General features: G+C 37.0%; 1 protein-coding gene and 1 long non-coding RNA gene across 2 annotated transcripts; both read left to right on the forward strand.

Moving 5' to 3' along the window:
* The first annotated feature begins 1,329 nt into the window (after window positions 1–1,329).
* Window positions 1,330–2,166, forward strand: LOC125495855 (uncharacterized). Its single transcript, XM_048640663.1, has 2 exons — window positions 1,330–1,687; window positions 1,780–2,166. The coding sequence occupies exons 1-2, from the start codon at window positions 1,457–1,459 to the stop codon at window positions 1,903–1,905; spliced, it is 357 nt and encodes a 118-aa protein (XP_048496620.1). The 5' UTR covers window positions 1,330–1,456; the 3' UTR covers window positions 1,906–2,166.
* A 5,708-nt stretch (window positions 2,167–7,874) lies between these two features.
* On the forward strand, window positions 7,875–11,735 carry LOC104896617 (uncharacterized). Its single transcript, XR_002040238.3, has 2 exons — window positions 7,875–9,621; window positions 11,575–11,735. It is a non-coding gene; the product is annotated as an uncharacterized LOC104896617 (long non-coding RNA).
* Window positions 11,736–16,507: the final 4,772 nt, after the last annotated feature.

Below are 16,507 nucleotides of genomic sequence, written 5' to 3' on the forward strand. Positions count from 1 at the left end.
ACGAAAAGGGCATTTCGGGCCTATTTTTGCCTTTTCGCTCCCCAATCGTACTTATCGAGTCATTTAACCAAAATTCTCTTTGAATATGCTTATATGAGGTATAATGTAACTATTGTGTAGGGTTATAAGCTTGCATTTGTTGTTGGTTCCATTTCGGGAACGAAAAGGGCATTTCGGGCCTATTTTTGCCTTTTCGCTCACAAACGTACTTATCGAGTCATTTAACCCCAAAATTCTCTTTAAACATGCTTATATGAGGTATAATGTAACTATTGTGTAGAGTTATAGGCTTGCATTTGTTGTTGGTTGCATTTCGAGCCTATTTTTGCCTTTTCGCTCCCAAATCGTACGTATCGAATCATTTAACCTCAAATTCTCTTTTAACATGCTTATATGAGGTATAATGTAACTATTTTGTAGAGTTATAGGCTTGCATTTGTTGTTGGTTGCATTTTGGGAACGAAAACGGCATTTCGGGCCTATTTTTGCCTTTTCGCTCCAAAATCGTACTTATCGAGTCATTTAACCCCAAATTCTCTTTGAACATGCTTATATGAGGCATAATGTAACTGTTGTGTAGATTCTTAGACTTGCACTTGTTGTTTATTGTATATCGGGAACATAAATTTGATATTAGACCTATTTTTAGGCTTTGCACACCCCCTCCCCTCCCCCCACTGCTGCCCTCCCCTCCCCCACCCTGCTGCCCTCCCCCACCCTGCTACCCTCCCCCACAGCCCCCTCCCCTCCCCCCACTGCTGCCCTCCCCTCCCGACACCATGTTGCCCCTCCCACCCTGCTCCCCTCCCATCCCCACACCACTGCTGCCCTCCCCACACCTTGCACCCCTCCTCACTGCACTTTACATCCCCCACCCTGCTTCCCCCCTCCCCCAACTACTGGCCTCCCCTCCCCAAACCCTGCTGCCCTCCCCACACCCTGTTGCCCTTCCCCACACCACTGCTGCCCTCCCCACACCCTACTGCCCTCCCCCACCCTGCTGCCCTCCACACCACTGCTGCCCTCCCCTCCCCACCCCTGCACCTCCCCACTGCACTGCACATCACACTCCCCTCCCCTGCCCTGCACCCCTCCCCTGCTGCTCTCCCCACAGGCTTGCACACCTCCCCTCCCCCTCTACCCTCGCCCCCTCCACTGCTGCCTACACAGCTCCCCTCCCTTGCACCCCTCCACTGCCCCCCCCTGCTGCACCCTCCCTCCCCCACTGCCCTGTTGCACACCCTCCCCTCCCCCACTGCCCTGCTGCACAGCCCCCTCCCCTCAATGTGAATTTTTATTTTTTTTATAATAATGCGTATATTTGTACAATTTCAAGGACATGGCGGAGGTGCATACAGATACGAGTGCGGAACACACTACCGAGGATGAGTCTTTCGATGTGAGAAAGGAACGTGGTGAATTGCTTCAAACTCGCTGTGAAGAAATAGATGCATAAATGCCTAGGAAATCATTGGCGACGAAAAAGAGAAAAGGAAGGGGACCTACAAAGTCACTAGGAAAACACACCCTAATGACTTTGGAGTACGATCATTTGGGGCAACCTTGTGGAAAATGGCGTCAAAAGTATGCCATGCAAGTTGGCATTTGCATCCATAAAGTCTCCATTCTCCACTCACGGAAAGAGGTGCCCGAGGGGTTGAAGAAATGTATATGGGAAGATACTATGGTAAGCTTCGCGTACAATAACGTTTAGATTCTTAATTATTTAGTTAAATATATGTGTAATATTTACTAATTTGTTAATTGCGTTTTTTGTAGAATCAATACAATATCGAAGATGATGAAGCCAAGAAGAATGTGTTTTTTTCCGCGGTTGCCCAGAGATTCAGAGATTTCAAGGCTAAGTTAGTGTTTGGGTGGATCAATATAAGCGGAGAAAAGTAGTGGGTACAAAGAAGAAGAACATCTACGGCAGAGAAACACAAGCCGGTTCTGAGGCTTCACCGGAAACATCATCTACACCCTCCAAATTACCATATCAGATATGGAGGAATATCGAACCTGAAGAGTGGCAAGCATTTGTTGCCAAAAAAACCCCAGAAGTTATTGTTCATGTCTTGGTAGTTATATGAAAACCTGTTTTTTCTCATAGATGAGTGTCGAATTGATGATTAAACTAGTGTAATAATTCTCATGTTAGTTCCACCTGCATGCCTATTGTTGTATAAGTATACTAGTAGCTGAAGTTCTTTGCTTGCACAAAGATGAATAAGTTCACTTTCTTAGAGCATCAGGCACTAAAAATTGTGATATTTTGTGATTCCATAATATTCTGTGAAGTTAGTTTCTGCGCAGCTTTTTGGATAGAATTCTTGAAGAAGAGCCGTCAAAAACAAACCTAACAAGCGCCTAATGAGGATGAGTTGAGGTAGTTCCTAGATTTTAGGAACCACAACAACCCACCTACTTATAAGGCGTGGGAAAGTGGATACGCGTGTGTTAATGGTTGAAGTTGTGGAAACTAAGCGCCTAACTCACAATGGCATTTTGCAACAGCTAGATCATGGAAGGAGTGTGGCTGAAAACAAGCTCCACTATGATCGTGGAGAAGATAATGGGAAGATTGTCATCTACAAATAGATTTGTGTAACAATCTTTTAATGTATGCTTTCAGAATTTTCAGTGTAATATTTTAGTGAAAGTATATTCGGTTTTACTCTTCTTTCATTACTACTTAGTGTATTATAGATTGGGTTGAGTGAATCTAAATCTGTAATCGTTTTGAGAGAAAAAGAGAAAGAGTAAGACTTCGAGTGAAGTCAAGAGAGAAAGTCAACTGTTCAGGGGGAACAAGTTGACTGGGAACCAGTTCCTAGAGGAACAGAGTAGGTCCGAGTTTAGGTTGTACAAAAGAGAGTCTTTTGGCCTAAAGTTATTAATGAGAATTGAGTCAAAATCCCTCGTGGTCAAGGTTTTTCTTCCTATTGGGCCTAGGAAGTTTTCCTTGTAAAAATCCCGTGTTCTTATTTCTTTTTTGTTTATGCATTTATCTCTTTCTTACAATCATTCTTTTATTTCGCAAAAAGTTAGAAAATCTCCCCAACTACAATTCACCCCCCCTCTTGTAGTTGCTTAAGTGTTTGTACTCGACTAACAATTGGTATCAGAGCCTGATTCCTCCAAAATCAGTTAACACTGAGCTAGTTCTGGAAATGATGAACACTGGGAGAAAGATTGGAAGAAGGTTACTCAACTCAGCGTCCACCTATGTTTAATGGCAAGTATTATCCATACTGGAAGAATCGTATGGAAATTTTCATTAAGGCTGAAAATTATCAAGTTTGGAGAGTGATAGAGATTGGTGACTTCGAAGTCACAGAGAAAAATAAAAAAGGTGAAGACATCCCCAAACCTCTCTCCAAATATGATAAAGATGACTTCGATAAAATGGAGATGAACAACTTGGCCAAAAAGATTCTCCACTGTGGCCTTGGTCCCATGAACACAATCGAATCATGGGATGCAAATCAGCCAAGCAAATGTGGGAACTTCTTCAAGTTACTCACGAAGGAACAAACGAAGTCAAGAGATCAAAAATTGACATGCTCATGCACAAATATGAGCTATTTCAAATGAAGCCTAAGGAGTCTGCCCAAGAAATGCTCACAAGGTTCTCCAACATAATAAATGAGCTTGAATCCCTAGGAAGGTCATCACTCCAAGGAACAAGTACGAAAAGTACTACGAAGCTACCTCAGGATGACAATGGATGGCAAAGGTCACTGCTGCTTTGAAACAAAAGATTTCACCACATTCAATATCGAGCAACTTTCCGGTTCCTTGTTGACTCATAAATACATCTAGGAACTCATGAAGTTGACTCTAGTAGACCTAAAGCTTTGGCTCTCAAGTCCGATAACAAGAGGATTCAGAAACTGATGATGAAAGGAGCATTGATCGTGAAAAGATTCAAAAGTTCTTCAACAAGAATTACAAAGGAAAGAACTTGAAAAAGCCAGGGAAGCTAAGTGTCACAAATGTGGAAGTCCTGACACTTCATAAAGGAATGTCCCTCTGGAAAATGACAAGGCAAAGGAAAATACAAGGAGAAGGGAAAGGAAAACAAAAAACCATTCTCAAAAGTTGATATGAGAAGGGCCATGGTTGCTGTCTGGGGAGAATCGGATTCAGACGAGGAGCAGAAAACAACCTGAAGAGGAAACAACTCATTTGTGTCTCATGGCAAAGATACAGAGAAGAAGACTTGCCAAACAATAAGGTACGCATTAATGTTATTGAAGAAGAGTTAAAAGAACTTTCAAAGAATCAATTAATAAAACTTCTTTTGGAAACTTTGGATGACTACAAGGCCATTTGCGTTAGAGAAGAAAATTTAGAAAAAGCCTTAGAAGTCACCAAAGGACATTCAAATTGGTTTAAAACAGTAAATGCTAATATTGAGGAAAGATTCTTTGAAGTTTTTGATGAAAACCGACGTATTCGAGAAGCTTTTGAAAATGCTAAAAATGAAAATTATTTCTTGAATATGGATGGCTGAATTGAAACTATTTGTTCCTGAAGGAACCAGTTCCTCTATAAATACCAGATCCGAGTTCGAGAAATTAAAATTCGAACATGAAAAGGTTTTAAGAAGTATCTGGTACTTAAAGGAAAATGGAATCTTCAAGAAAAAACTTCCTGATCCAGTGAGTTGGATACAAAAGTATAAAAATGAAGGAAGGAGTGGGTTAGGTTTCAATCACAAGAAGAAAAACAAAATGAAAAAAATATGTTGAATCCAAGTCACTGAAAAGTTAAGAGAAAATGAAAAAAATATATTGAGATGAACACTCGCTTGATTAAGCAAGTATGAAAAGTTAAGAGAAATACTAGCCCAACAGAGGAACCCAAGTCAGATGGTTCCTACCACTGACTGATTTCTTTGATACAGGCTAAAGTGAGGGGAACAACCTGTGGTACCTCGATAGCGGTTGTTCTAAACACATGACAGGAGAAAAAAGAAATTTCTCTCGCTTTCAGCCTATGATGGAGGAACTGTGACCTTCGGAGACAATCTTACCGGTAATATTGTAGCTATAGGTAAGGTAGGAAAGTCTAAGTCACATTCCATAGATAATGTATTTTTGGTCGAGGGTTTGAAACACAATCTACTTAGTATTTCTCAATTTTGCGACAAAGGGAACTATGTGAATTTTACTGATGAGTATTGTGTAGTAAGTAATACTAGGAAAGGAAACACTTATGTTGTTGACCTCAACCTTGTTCCTAGGAACAACCTAACGTGTTTAAGTGTCGTCGACAATGAACCACTTCTTTGGCATAAAAGTGTGGTCACGCAAGTATGACGTTGCTCTAGAAGCTAAGTGGTAAGGACTTAGTTGTTGGTCTACCAACAATCAAAGTTCCTTATCATGAAGTTTGTGGACCATGTGCAAAAGGAAAACAAGTTAGATCCTCGTTCAAACCAAAGAAGATGGTAAGCACACAAAGTCCTCTTGAATTGATTCATATGGACTTATGTGGCCCTGTTCGAATCCAAAGCCGATCTGGTAAGAGATATGTACTTGTTATAGTTGATGATTTTTCAAGATACACTTGGGTTATTTTTCTTCATAGAAAAGACGAGACATTTGATGAATTTGTAAACTTTGCTAAAAGAACTCAAATAACAAGTGGTTTTAAAATTAAGCACTTGCGTTCTGATCATGGTAAGGAGTTTGAAAACTCCAAATTTGATGAGTTTTGCAGAAATGAAGGACTTGATCACAACTTCTCAGCTCCTAGGACTCCACAACAAAATGGCGGGTGGAGAGGAAGAATCGCACATTGGAGGACATGGCAAGAACAATGATAATAGCCAGCAATCTTCCAAAGAATTTCTGGGCTGAAGCAGTAAACACGGCATGCTACATCATCAATAGAGTCATGCTGAGACCCATTGTTGAAGACCTTATGAGCTACTCAAAGGAAGAAAACCCAATATCTCATACTTTAGAATCTTTGGTTGTAAATGCTTTATACATAACAATGGTAAAGACAATTTAGGAAAGTTTGATGCTAGAAGTGATGAGGCTGTTTTTATTGGATATGCTTTAAATAGTAAAGCATATAGAGTTTACAACAAAAGAACAATGTGTTGAGGAAAGTGTCCATATTATTTTCGATGAAACTAACTCCCTGCAGGAACTAAGTCATGAAAATGACTTTGAAATTGGACTGACTCGTTCTGAGGAGTCAGTGAACCTTGATGAGGAACTAACACCTCCAGGAACCGACAAAAAGCATATTCCTGAAGAAGAGATAGTTGTTCCTGATCCTGTCATACAGGAGGAACAGGCAGAAGAAATTCATCTAGAAAATGAAACGATGAAGATCCTCAAGCTGGAGGAGCAGAGACAAGGAGATTTGAACCAAGACCATGGAAACACCTGAAATACCATCCCTTGGATTTAATCGTAAGTGATATTGAAAAGGGAACTCAGACGAGATCCCAACTGAAAAATTTATGTGCTTTCCAAGCTTTTTTGTCTATGACAGAACCACGAGATCACAATGATGCCCTTCTGGAGTCTGACTGGATAAATGTCATGCAAGAGGAACTGAATGAGTTCCAAAGGAACAAGGTCTGGCATCTTGAGACCAAGCCTAAAAACCATAGGGTGACTGGGCTTAAATGGGTCGTCAGAAACAAGCTGGACGAGCATGGAACAGTCATAAGGAACAAAGCCAGACTCGTAGTAAAAGGGTATAATCAACAAGAAGGTATTGACTTCGATGAAACCTTTGCTCCTATAGCTAGAATAGAAGCAATACGAATTTTGATTTTTGCTGCATTCATGGGTTTTAGGTTGTACCAAATGGACGTCAAATGTGCCTTTTTAAATGGGTATTTAATAGAAGACGTCTATGTGGAACAACCTCCTGGATTTGAAAACCCTGATCTTCTTAACCATGTCTATAAGCTAGATAAAGCTCTTTATGGGTAAAGCAAGCTCCTAGATCATGATATGAACACTAGTGAAAAAAACAGCTTTTGCTACTTATCAAATGCTTTGGTTGAATAATCAACCCGAGCATTTGTGATAATTTTAGTAAAAAAAATTCATAAATGCTCGTGTTGATTAATCAACCGGAGCATTTGATGTCAAATGCTCCGGTTGACTAATCAACACGAGCATTTGTGAATAAATGCTCCGGTTAGTCAACGGAGCACATGAATTGTTAAGCGCGAGTTTTATTTTTTTTGGGTGAAAATTCGCCGCTAATTTAATCAAATATTAGATAGATTAGTTTCAGTCCCTACTCCCTCCCTCTCCTAAGTCGCCCGCTATCTCACTCACTCTGTTCCGTCCGTCTTCCCTCCCTCTCTCCCAAGTCCTTCGCTTTCTCCCCCACTCAGTCGTCCTCCGTCGTCCACCGCTTCCGTTTGGTCGACATATTAGGGCTCAAATCATTTGTTTGGTCGATCAATTAGGGCTCCGTCGCCGACTTCTGTTCGTTTAATGCTTGTGATATTACTCCCTCCGTCGTTCTCTCTCTTTCCCTCATGAAGCTGCTTTTCTATCCCTCTTCTCTCTCGATCTGCTCCTTGGAATGCATGTCCAGGTAATTTCGTACAAACTTTATTGTTGTGATTTAGTTTTATTGCTGTATTTTTAGGTTCCTTTTTTGGTTTCTTAGATTTGGGGATATTTTTAGGGTTTTCTTTGATTTCGTCTAGGGCTTTGTTTGGATCAACAACTTTATTTATTACCTCGATTCCATTTCGGCAACCGCAACAAGCCAATGTTGTTCCAGTGTTGCTGTTCTGGAAAAAGTTGAATATTTTTCCATCTTCCATATGATTAGGTGAGACCAAGTGAGCTTTTTCTTCATATGAAAGTTGGAAAAAGTTTGTGATAACATCCAATACATCGTTGCATAACTCCATTGAAATCCCATGATTAATCACTTGAAAAAACCCAAATTCTTCACAAGCTTTTGCTATCCGTTGAACAAGTGCTTCATTATCTTCATTCATGTCGATGATCGAAATCGAATCTGAGTCAGGATTGATTGTGAAAGTTGGTTTGTTTTCATCTGGGACGATGAATTTTGGTGTAAGTGAAAGAGGGTTCGCATCAGTTTCCCATTGAAAAGAAGTCATATTTATCCAATTTAAGATTAGTAGGAAAACTATGAAAAAATGAAGATCTAAACAAATAAGGTTGTAATAGCCTTATTCTTAAGCATGTTTTATTAAATGATAACCTATTGTAATTAGCTTAAACTTTTAAATATAAAGATAATTAGTTCTTATTGATATTCGTAACTATGCTTTTTAAGAGTTTTAAACAAAAAGAGTGAAATTACTTTTTCACCATTGAGTTATTTATAAAGAAAAAAAAAATGAAAACTCATTTTATCATTCTTTCTTTCTCTCGTGACATCTAAAGATTTCTAGAGAAATCTTATTTCTTCCAATATCCTCATATAAAACCGTTAAGGCTAGATTTAAAAAAAAAAAAAAAAAAAAACCAACCCATTTACTCTTTCTTATTCCTGCATCTTTTTTTTTTCTCTTGATCGGCAAAGCTCGGTGGTGGAGCACCGATAGACGTCAGCGTTCAATCCTCCGGTGTCTATATTCCTCTGTTTTCGCTCTTATCTGCTTTGTTTCTTCAGCGCTACTGCTCCTCTCTCGTTGTTTCTATGTGTTCACCGGCAATTCTCGACCACCAGCACTGCTGGTGTTGTTGTGGCTGCTGCATGTTGTTGTTGTCATCGATTCTTTTTGTTTTTGATTTGAAGGAAACCCCATTCAATTTGAGCTAAATTATATCAACGTATGAAATTTTGTTGGTGTATTCTCTTCATTCCTCCAATTGGTAGTATACATATTAATGTTAGTAACTTTACTCCATCGATAGATTCACACTGGTTTTATGGTATGAATATGACCATAGTTCTTTTTCTTGTTTTTAGTTAAATTACAAAATTAGTTTAGGGTCATTGAGAATGAGATGTTTTATGAACCCAATAAACTACTCATCTTTGTTCTAATTCTTACTTCATAAGACTTAAATTAGATTTTAATTTGTATTGTTTTAACTATTGATAATTGGATTGACTTTTCAGCATGATAAACACATTATTAAATTTCCAGTTTTTGAAATTAAAACCCAACCACGTGTGGAGTGATACTTCTTATGAGTTTTTGTGAACTTTATAACTAATTTCTTATTATCTAAAGGAGTGGTTTAATCACTGTATTTCCTTGATTTGCATTGCCAAGAAACTCATTTTTCTCAAAGGTTAGTTTCCTTATGTTGTTTTTGGAAATAAGGTGAGAATTGTTGTTGAATAAAACTGTTATATGAGGGAATTGCTATAAATGGTCTCACTGGTGGTTGAGGAAGTTAGATGGAGATGATCTTGATTTATGCTAGGATGGTAAAATTAGTTAGATGATCGTATTGATGGGACTCTGTTAAATTAAATAATGTTGAGAAGGCTCGTTTAGATTAGACTTTATGTTGGAGGAATATTGAAAATGAATGTTAATAATTGTAATTGTTCTTTGAGGTATAATTCATTGTTGAACAAAGGGGCTATTGGAATTCGATCGTGGAGTAAAGCGATAATTGGAGTTTGAGCAAGGTACACACATGTCCTTCCACTTTCCAAATATATTATTGATATTTCGATTGATCATATAAACTATATAAGTTGATCTTGATATGTTTTCATAAGTTAAACTTATGTTGTATTAAAAATGTGATTTGTGTACTATATGGTTTCTGAAATACATGTTTATGAGTTTTAAGACAAAGGTAGAACTAAATCGCAGGTTAAGTTTTATTGGCTAAAAGTTATGTTTTATGTTTTATGTTTTCACTAAAGTAGTCGTATGAGTTATTTCAAGCACATGTAAGTTATAAATGGATTTGATTCTAGAGTGAGATATCAAGTATAATCGATATATCTATTAGACAAATTATGAACTTAGATTATGTATGTAAATTATAGATAGATGTTTGTGATGCGACTCATTATGACTAGAATATAAGTCTTAAAGGAAGGAGTTTTCCGATATAAATTTTGAGGATTTCATCCTTCGGCTTTGGGGAATAAGAGTTTCTAAGTTCATAAACTAAATATCGTGTTATGTGTGTGCAAGGGGAAGAAGTCTAGATTATAGTTAAACTATAGTATTTAGAAGCACCTTTAGATATCCTCTTGAAGAAACTTTGGTTATACGCTTAAAATTTATAATACTATTGGAGCCAGCAACATATCAATTGGGATATTAGATTTAGAATGCATCTGAAAAGTTATAAGTAAGCTGTATGAATGTGTTTTGGGAAGGAAGAGAACTTCAGACTAAAAGATATATCACATTATTCAGAGGTAGTCTTTGGAGAATTCTGAATCCTTGAAAATGGATTTGTAAAGATAGGAAATATATGTTGGAGATGTTTGTGAGTTGATGGATTGCTAAATAGGATTAAATGGAAAGGTTATTCTTCGTAAAGAGCATTTGTGTTGGATATAAGGTTTATATATAATAGAAACTCTAATTTGGGACATGATCTTTTAGTAAGCAATGTTTTGTTTTGGAGAATCCTTTATGAAAATGAAGCATAGTTTCTTTAAAGTCGGTATTGAAAGAGATTTAGCCAAAGAATTTTTATAAAGGATGATTTATACCAAGTTACTAAAATATTATGCAAGCAATTTAATTTGGGTATATCTAATACCCGAAAGTGATTCTATTATGATAATTTGAGATTTATGAATCTGAATTTTCGAAAATATGAATTTATGATTCTGTTTTATGAGGGGGAAGAAGCTGCTAAAGCAGTGACGAACAACTTTGTGGAGCAGGTTTGCTCATTATGTGTTAGAGCGGGTATTGCTCTGGAGCGGGTATTGCTCCATTATGAGGGGTCATGACCTAAAAAGTCTTGCAAGCAGTACAAAATGGAAGAGGGAGACGTCCCTTGTAAAAAAAAGCTTAGAGAATTCGCCTGTAAGGCAACTCTATTCGTGTTCTCTTCCCCAATATAGTATGATATTGAAAGAAAAAAAAAATAGAATATGTATTTGAATATTCGAATGGTTTTGTGGAAAGATATTTCAAACTTTAATTTCTGAAATGATGTTTTACTCACCCAAGCTATAGAGTTAATGCGCCGATTTTGGAAATGATTACCAAGGAACTTGTTAGGAATTTATGCAGGAGTTAACTATGATATGCATATGGATTAAAGGTTTTTGGATCTTATGGATCAAATGTTTTTGTGTAAGATCCACTGAAGTAGGAGAGATTTATTGACGTAAAGTCTGTTAGGGTTGACTTCGGAAGATCGTATTAGTTCTATGGAAGTAGCATTACAAACCGTGTTCAAATATTTGTTATATACTTCTTTATTTATGACTTCGATGTATCTTGATTGCAAATGTCTCGTAAAAATCTTGATTGCAATTGTTTTATAAAATAAGTTAAATCCGTAAATACGTTCTTAAGCCACTAAAAAGATGTTCTGGTTGGACAGTGTGTGTACTCAGTTTTTCTGATTTTGTTCTTGGAACCTGTCCTGGTGGGGGCAGAGTTCATTGTTAGTGATCTTGCAGGTTCGTATATGGAAAGCTTGGAATGGAGTAAAAGGAAGAATTTAGGTATCAAGGTTATAATTAGATGTAATGGTTCAGAGGTTGTATTTAGGATTATTTATCCTTATTCGTGAATAAATTATTATATTGCTTTGGAATTCGAGCAAAGTATTATGTAATATGTTATTTGGTTCTTGAGGATGACTGTTGTGGGCCCTGACCCACAGGTCCAGGATCGTTTATAGGTTATTTTTCCACTATAAGTGAAGATAATTCGAGGTTAATAAACGTTAATTGTAATTAGCGTATCTTAAGTGTGGTTAGCTAGCAGCTCGAAAGTGTGGGCTGTTACAAAGGTGTTTACTTAAAATGTGAAGAATGGATTATATGATAGCTCAACCAATTTGATGTTTACTCTTTCCTTGTTCCTAGCTAGTATGCATCAAAAGAAACAAACCAAACAAAAAAAAGAGAAAGATCAATGGAAAAATGATTGGCTATGAACTTATGACTTTATAAGCTAAACACGGAAACTCCTTTAGAGAGAGTACACTAAGATGATGTTGTTTCAGGTTCAGTGGTGCATTCTTATGTATCACTCTGTACTCTACTTTTTGTATCCTATCCTATCACTACTTAGTGGACTCCTAGCGGTGAGGGACTAGGGAGGCTTTTGTATATGATAAATTTGTTTTACTTGCGTTAGTGTTCATATATTCAAGTTGTCAAGATCTTCTGCAATGTCTTGCTGCAGAAAAATGAATATACCAAATCCCTTCATCAACAATAGAAGAGTTTGATTCCGAGAGGTAAAACTATATAGAATGGTTTACTACATTTATAAACAATAATTCTTGTGATATATTGGTTGGTAAGGGCATAATGTTGTTCTTAATTTCAATCCATGCTAGAAAATCAGATCGAACCATGCATTCGATTTAGGAAGGATTCAAATCCAAATTTGCAATCTTGGATTAGTTTTTCAATTTTTCGGTTCCCAACTATAGGTTCCGTGATTTTGGTCCAAATGGGGCTCCTTGAGTTTTAAGTGATTTATTTGCAAAACCTACACTTTTCACTAGTAGTAATCTATTAAGTTTGAATGTATATGGAAAAGTTTGAAAGCGATAAAAAGACATCTAAAGGAAACATGATTTGTTATCTCAACCTATAAACTTCTTATTTTTATGTCCAAGTTGCTGTCAATGATCAAAGTTTAGATGTCATTTATATTACTAGCAAGTACCTACTTTGATATGTTATAAAAGGAAAGAGAGAACTTTCAAAATAGCAAGAAAAAATTATACTTCAGTCCATTATCATTTTCTAGTTTTTAGTTTTTTTTGGTACACTACAAAATAAGAATATTGAAATTAGAAATATTAGTTTTCACTATTCTGTTATCAGTTTTTTAGAATTAACAATAATTGTACATGCATCTGCTTATGCTCCAATCAGAGGTAAAATTTTCATCTTTCAAGTACATGCATCTGCTTATGCTTTTCACACTTTCTGGACTATACTTTTCTTTTTTCCTTAAGGTTCGAATATATACGTATTAGTGTAGATACAATCTGTTATAAGACTTCCACAAACCGTGCTTTATAAGTATTTAGGGTCTTAGGGATACTTACAATGAAGGTATTGAACAATCTCCAGTAGGTTGCCCTGAGTCTTATGGGTTCTAGAGTAATATTTAATAAATATGTTGCTTGGATGTTCTGAAAAACTAGTACACAACGCCTGAGCAGGTGCCTGCTTAATTTGGTGGGGACAGTAAGTTTGGTGAGCATTAGTTTCCCCTGCTGATACTATCAGTCTATCACTGAAGTTAGCATCAAGCCTGGCAGTAAAATTTCCATTGAGTTTGCATTTTTGAGTTATTGCCCCCCTTGTGTCACTTCACTATGTTGGTTATTGTTTCTCTGTTTTCAATTTTAGGTATTTGAAAACCGAAAACATATGAAACTCAAAAAAAAAATAAAGTAGTTATTGGTATGAGTTTTCAAAATTATTAATTTCACTACTATAATTTCTAAAATCAAAAACCCAAAACAAGAAATTGGCTGTATTAAAATGACCCCTCAATGGTTATGGATATATGATGAATATTTCATGTCATTTGGAGTTCAGTTCAACAACGATCCAATATTAATCTCGGAACATAATCAAGCAAACTTGCTTTTAGTGGCTACTGGTTGACTATTTTTACTGCCTATTTCTCTGCAAACCTTGTATCTGCTTGCAACACCATTTCGTTGAGCTGCAGCCTTGGTGTTCATTTTTGCCCTTGTTCAGCAAAATTATATACTTTGATATTTCTGTGAGCACTTTGATGTTGTATTTTAATGACCCAGATTGTATGTTTACCTAATTCTTTTAGCGTTATGGTTTTTTCTTGCGTTTTTCGACTTTCTTATTTCTATCTTTTAATTGTTGTATAGGTTTATCTGATGCTTGATAAATGCATCCTTGCTGGAGAGCTTCAGGAAACGAGTAAGAAGGTGTGTGTCCTCCTCCTTTATTTTCTTTTTGTATGGATGTGGTCTTTAGTTGCTTGGTTTGCGTGCTTAGTTGCTTGGTTTGCGTATAGTACAAAGTTTGTTAACAATCTCAGTGACCTGGGATTCTAACCACCAATATCACATAAACCCTTGTAAGTTGTAAAAAGTAAAAACCAGATGCAGAAATCTAAAATCACCAAGCTACTACTTTATTATTCTGTCTAAAATTCCAGTATGATTCGCTAAAGCATGAGAAGATGGGATGTTACTTCTCAATATTGATTAGATTAGGTAGTTAAGATTGGTGGGAGATAGTCAGATTTAACACCAAGCACTCGTGCCTTGGTGTCGGGGAAGAACTCAAAGCCCGGGAGCTCTGAGACATCTCCTTCACTAGAGACACCAATAGGATAGCGAAGCAGGTGACCAGGCAAATCACGCTCAAGAGATTCGCTTGAATAGAGATCCTAGTACTTGTCTGCAAATCGATTAACCTTCTCAGCACACTCACTGCTTTCAGGGCGCTTGAAAGAATCATCAAGCATGCCAACGTGCTCATACCACAGAGCCATTCGGAAACCGTGGATTTGACCTTGTGCTCGTTGGTTCCTTGTCACCAAGTAGTGAGGTTGGTAGGCTCCCATGGCTATTTCCGAGTCCCTTGCACCATCCATTGATCTTTGGTTGATGTTGGCAGATCCAACAATAATGTATTCGTCGTCAACTACAGAATCAAACGCAGCTCATAAGTCAGTAAATTTTCAAACAATAAATTAGTCCTAAAGTGAAAATAACACAATCCCTGTGCATCACCATTGGACAGAGATTTTCAAAAATAAAAACCAGAAGATATGAGGCTTCTATAGGAAAATAGGCTTGTAGTTAAGCAGGTCCTGCATTTTAAGATGTGACAATAGTATTGCTTAATAAAGGAGAAAGTCGACCTACAACCTTCTCAGTGATGTGAGGCTTCTAGAGGAAAATAGACTTGTATTTAAGCAAGTCCTCTAAAAGTTTAGAATGCAACAATGGTATAAGCTTAATAAAGGAGAAAATTGACCTACATTCTTTTCAGTAGCTGTTATTTGAGTCTAAACCTTTTCTGGTGGACAGGATGTTGACAGGTGAAGAGAAAGGGGGGAAGGGTACATAAGGAGAGAAGAAAAAGATGTCAAAAGCTACTGTGATTCTGCTAGTTTGTTTAACTACCATTGTCGTTTGCTGTAATGGTTAGAATTGAGATCTATGTTCTTGGACCATGAAGGACAACTGTTGCATACTTAAGACTATTAAGTTTTTGAATCTTTGCATAGTAGAATTGAAATGTGATTTTTTTTTGATGGAGTAAGATGTATTATTCATTCCGTTGATTCATATTTCTTACCTGTCCTATGATTTAATATTCACAGCCAATTGATAAGCACTCTCTCCTTGATTATGTGATTGTTCTAGGAGTGCGTGAAGGATCAGTTGGTATAGTTGCCAAGCACTGTTACTTTTTCGCCTAGATTAAGGTGATCCCTGTTGCATTTTTGGCCTTCTCTCTTTTGACAATCGACTCTTTATCTCTTTCTTTCTCTCCTTTCTTTATTAGTTTGGGGGGTGTGAGGATAAAAGTCGTGTATGTGTGGTTGGTTCTGGCAAAGCGAAATCTAGTCCAAAACTCAAGCAAAAAGCTTCAAGATTGATAGAACACCTAAATAAGTATATCACTGAACTAAATAAATAATACTCTCTCCGTCCCATTTTCAGTTGTCATACTATGGGAATATTAGAATAATAAGGGAACATCATTTATTTTTATGTTTTCCATTTTCTGTATTACTTTTGACCAATAAAATTTGAGTTTAGTAGCATAGTAAGTATTCTTGTTGTTTAACGTGGAATCTTGACAACTATTTCGGGAATTTCTGAAAAGGAAATTTTGTCAATTAATATGGGACGGGGGAGTACTTAATCAAAAAACCACGACTATACCAAATTACCTACCCATGTGGGCTGCAAAAGAAGCTACCTAGCGAATTATGTTTTTCTAATCGCTCCAACTTCCAAATTCTGGAACATATAGTGTCCAATTGTCTAGGATACCATTGGTTGTAGCCTTCTTTTGGTGTATTCTGAATGGAAAGTGCATATTCTATGAGAGCTATATGGCCCTTGCTCTAGTATAGAGTAACCATTTTCATCTCCTTGTGGGATTGGGCTTTTGCCTTTGGTAGCATTCAGATAGTATTTAATTAGGAGATCTAAAGGAATTGAGTGTCTTTGTAGTTGCCACTTTAAGTCTTTTACTTGTGAATGACTAACTTTATGTGCTTCTTTCTCTATATTTATATTTAATTTTTTTATTTCATTCGAAAAATGTTAATTCTATTTATGATTGCTGCAGGCAGACCCAAGATATTTGTGGAACAACTATATGATGG

Source organism: Beta vulgaris, chromosome 3 (genome assembly GCF_026745355.1).
Source record: "Beta vulgaris subsp. vulgaris cultivar EL10 chromosome 3, EL10.2, whole genome shotgun sequence".
Lineage (NCBI taxonomy): Eukaryota > Viridiplantae > Streptophyta > Magnoliopsida > Caryophyllales > Amaranthaceae > Beta > Beta vulgaris.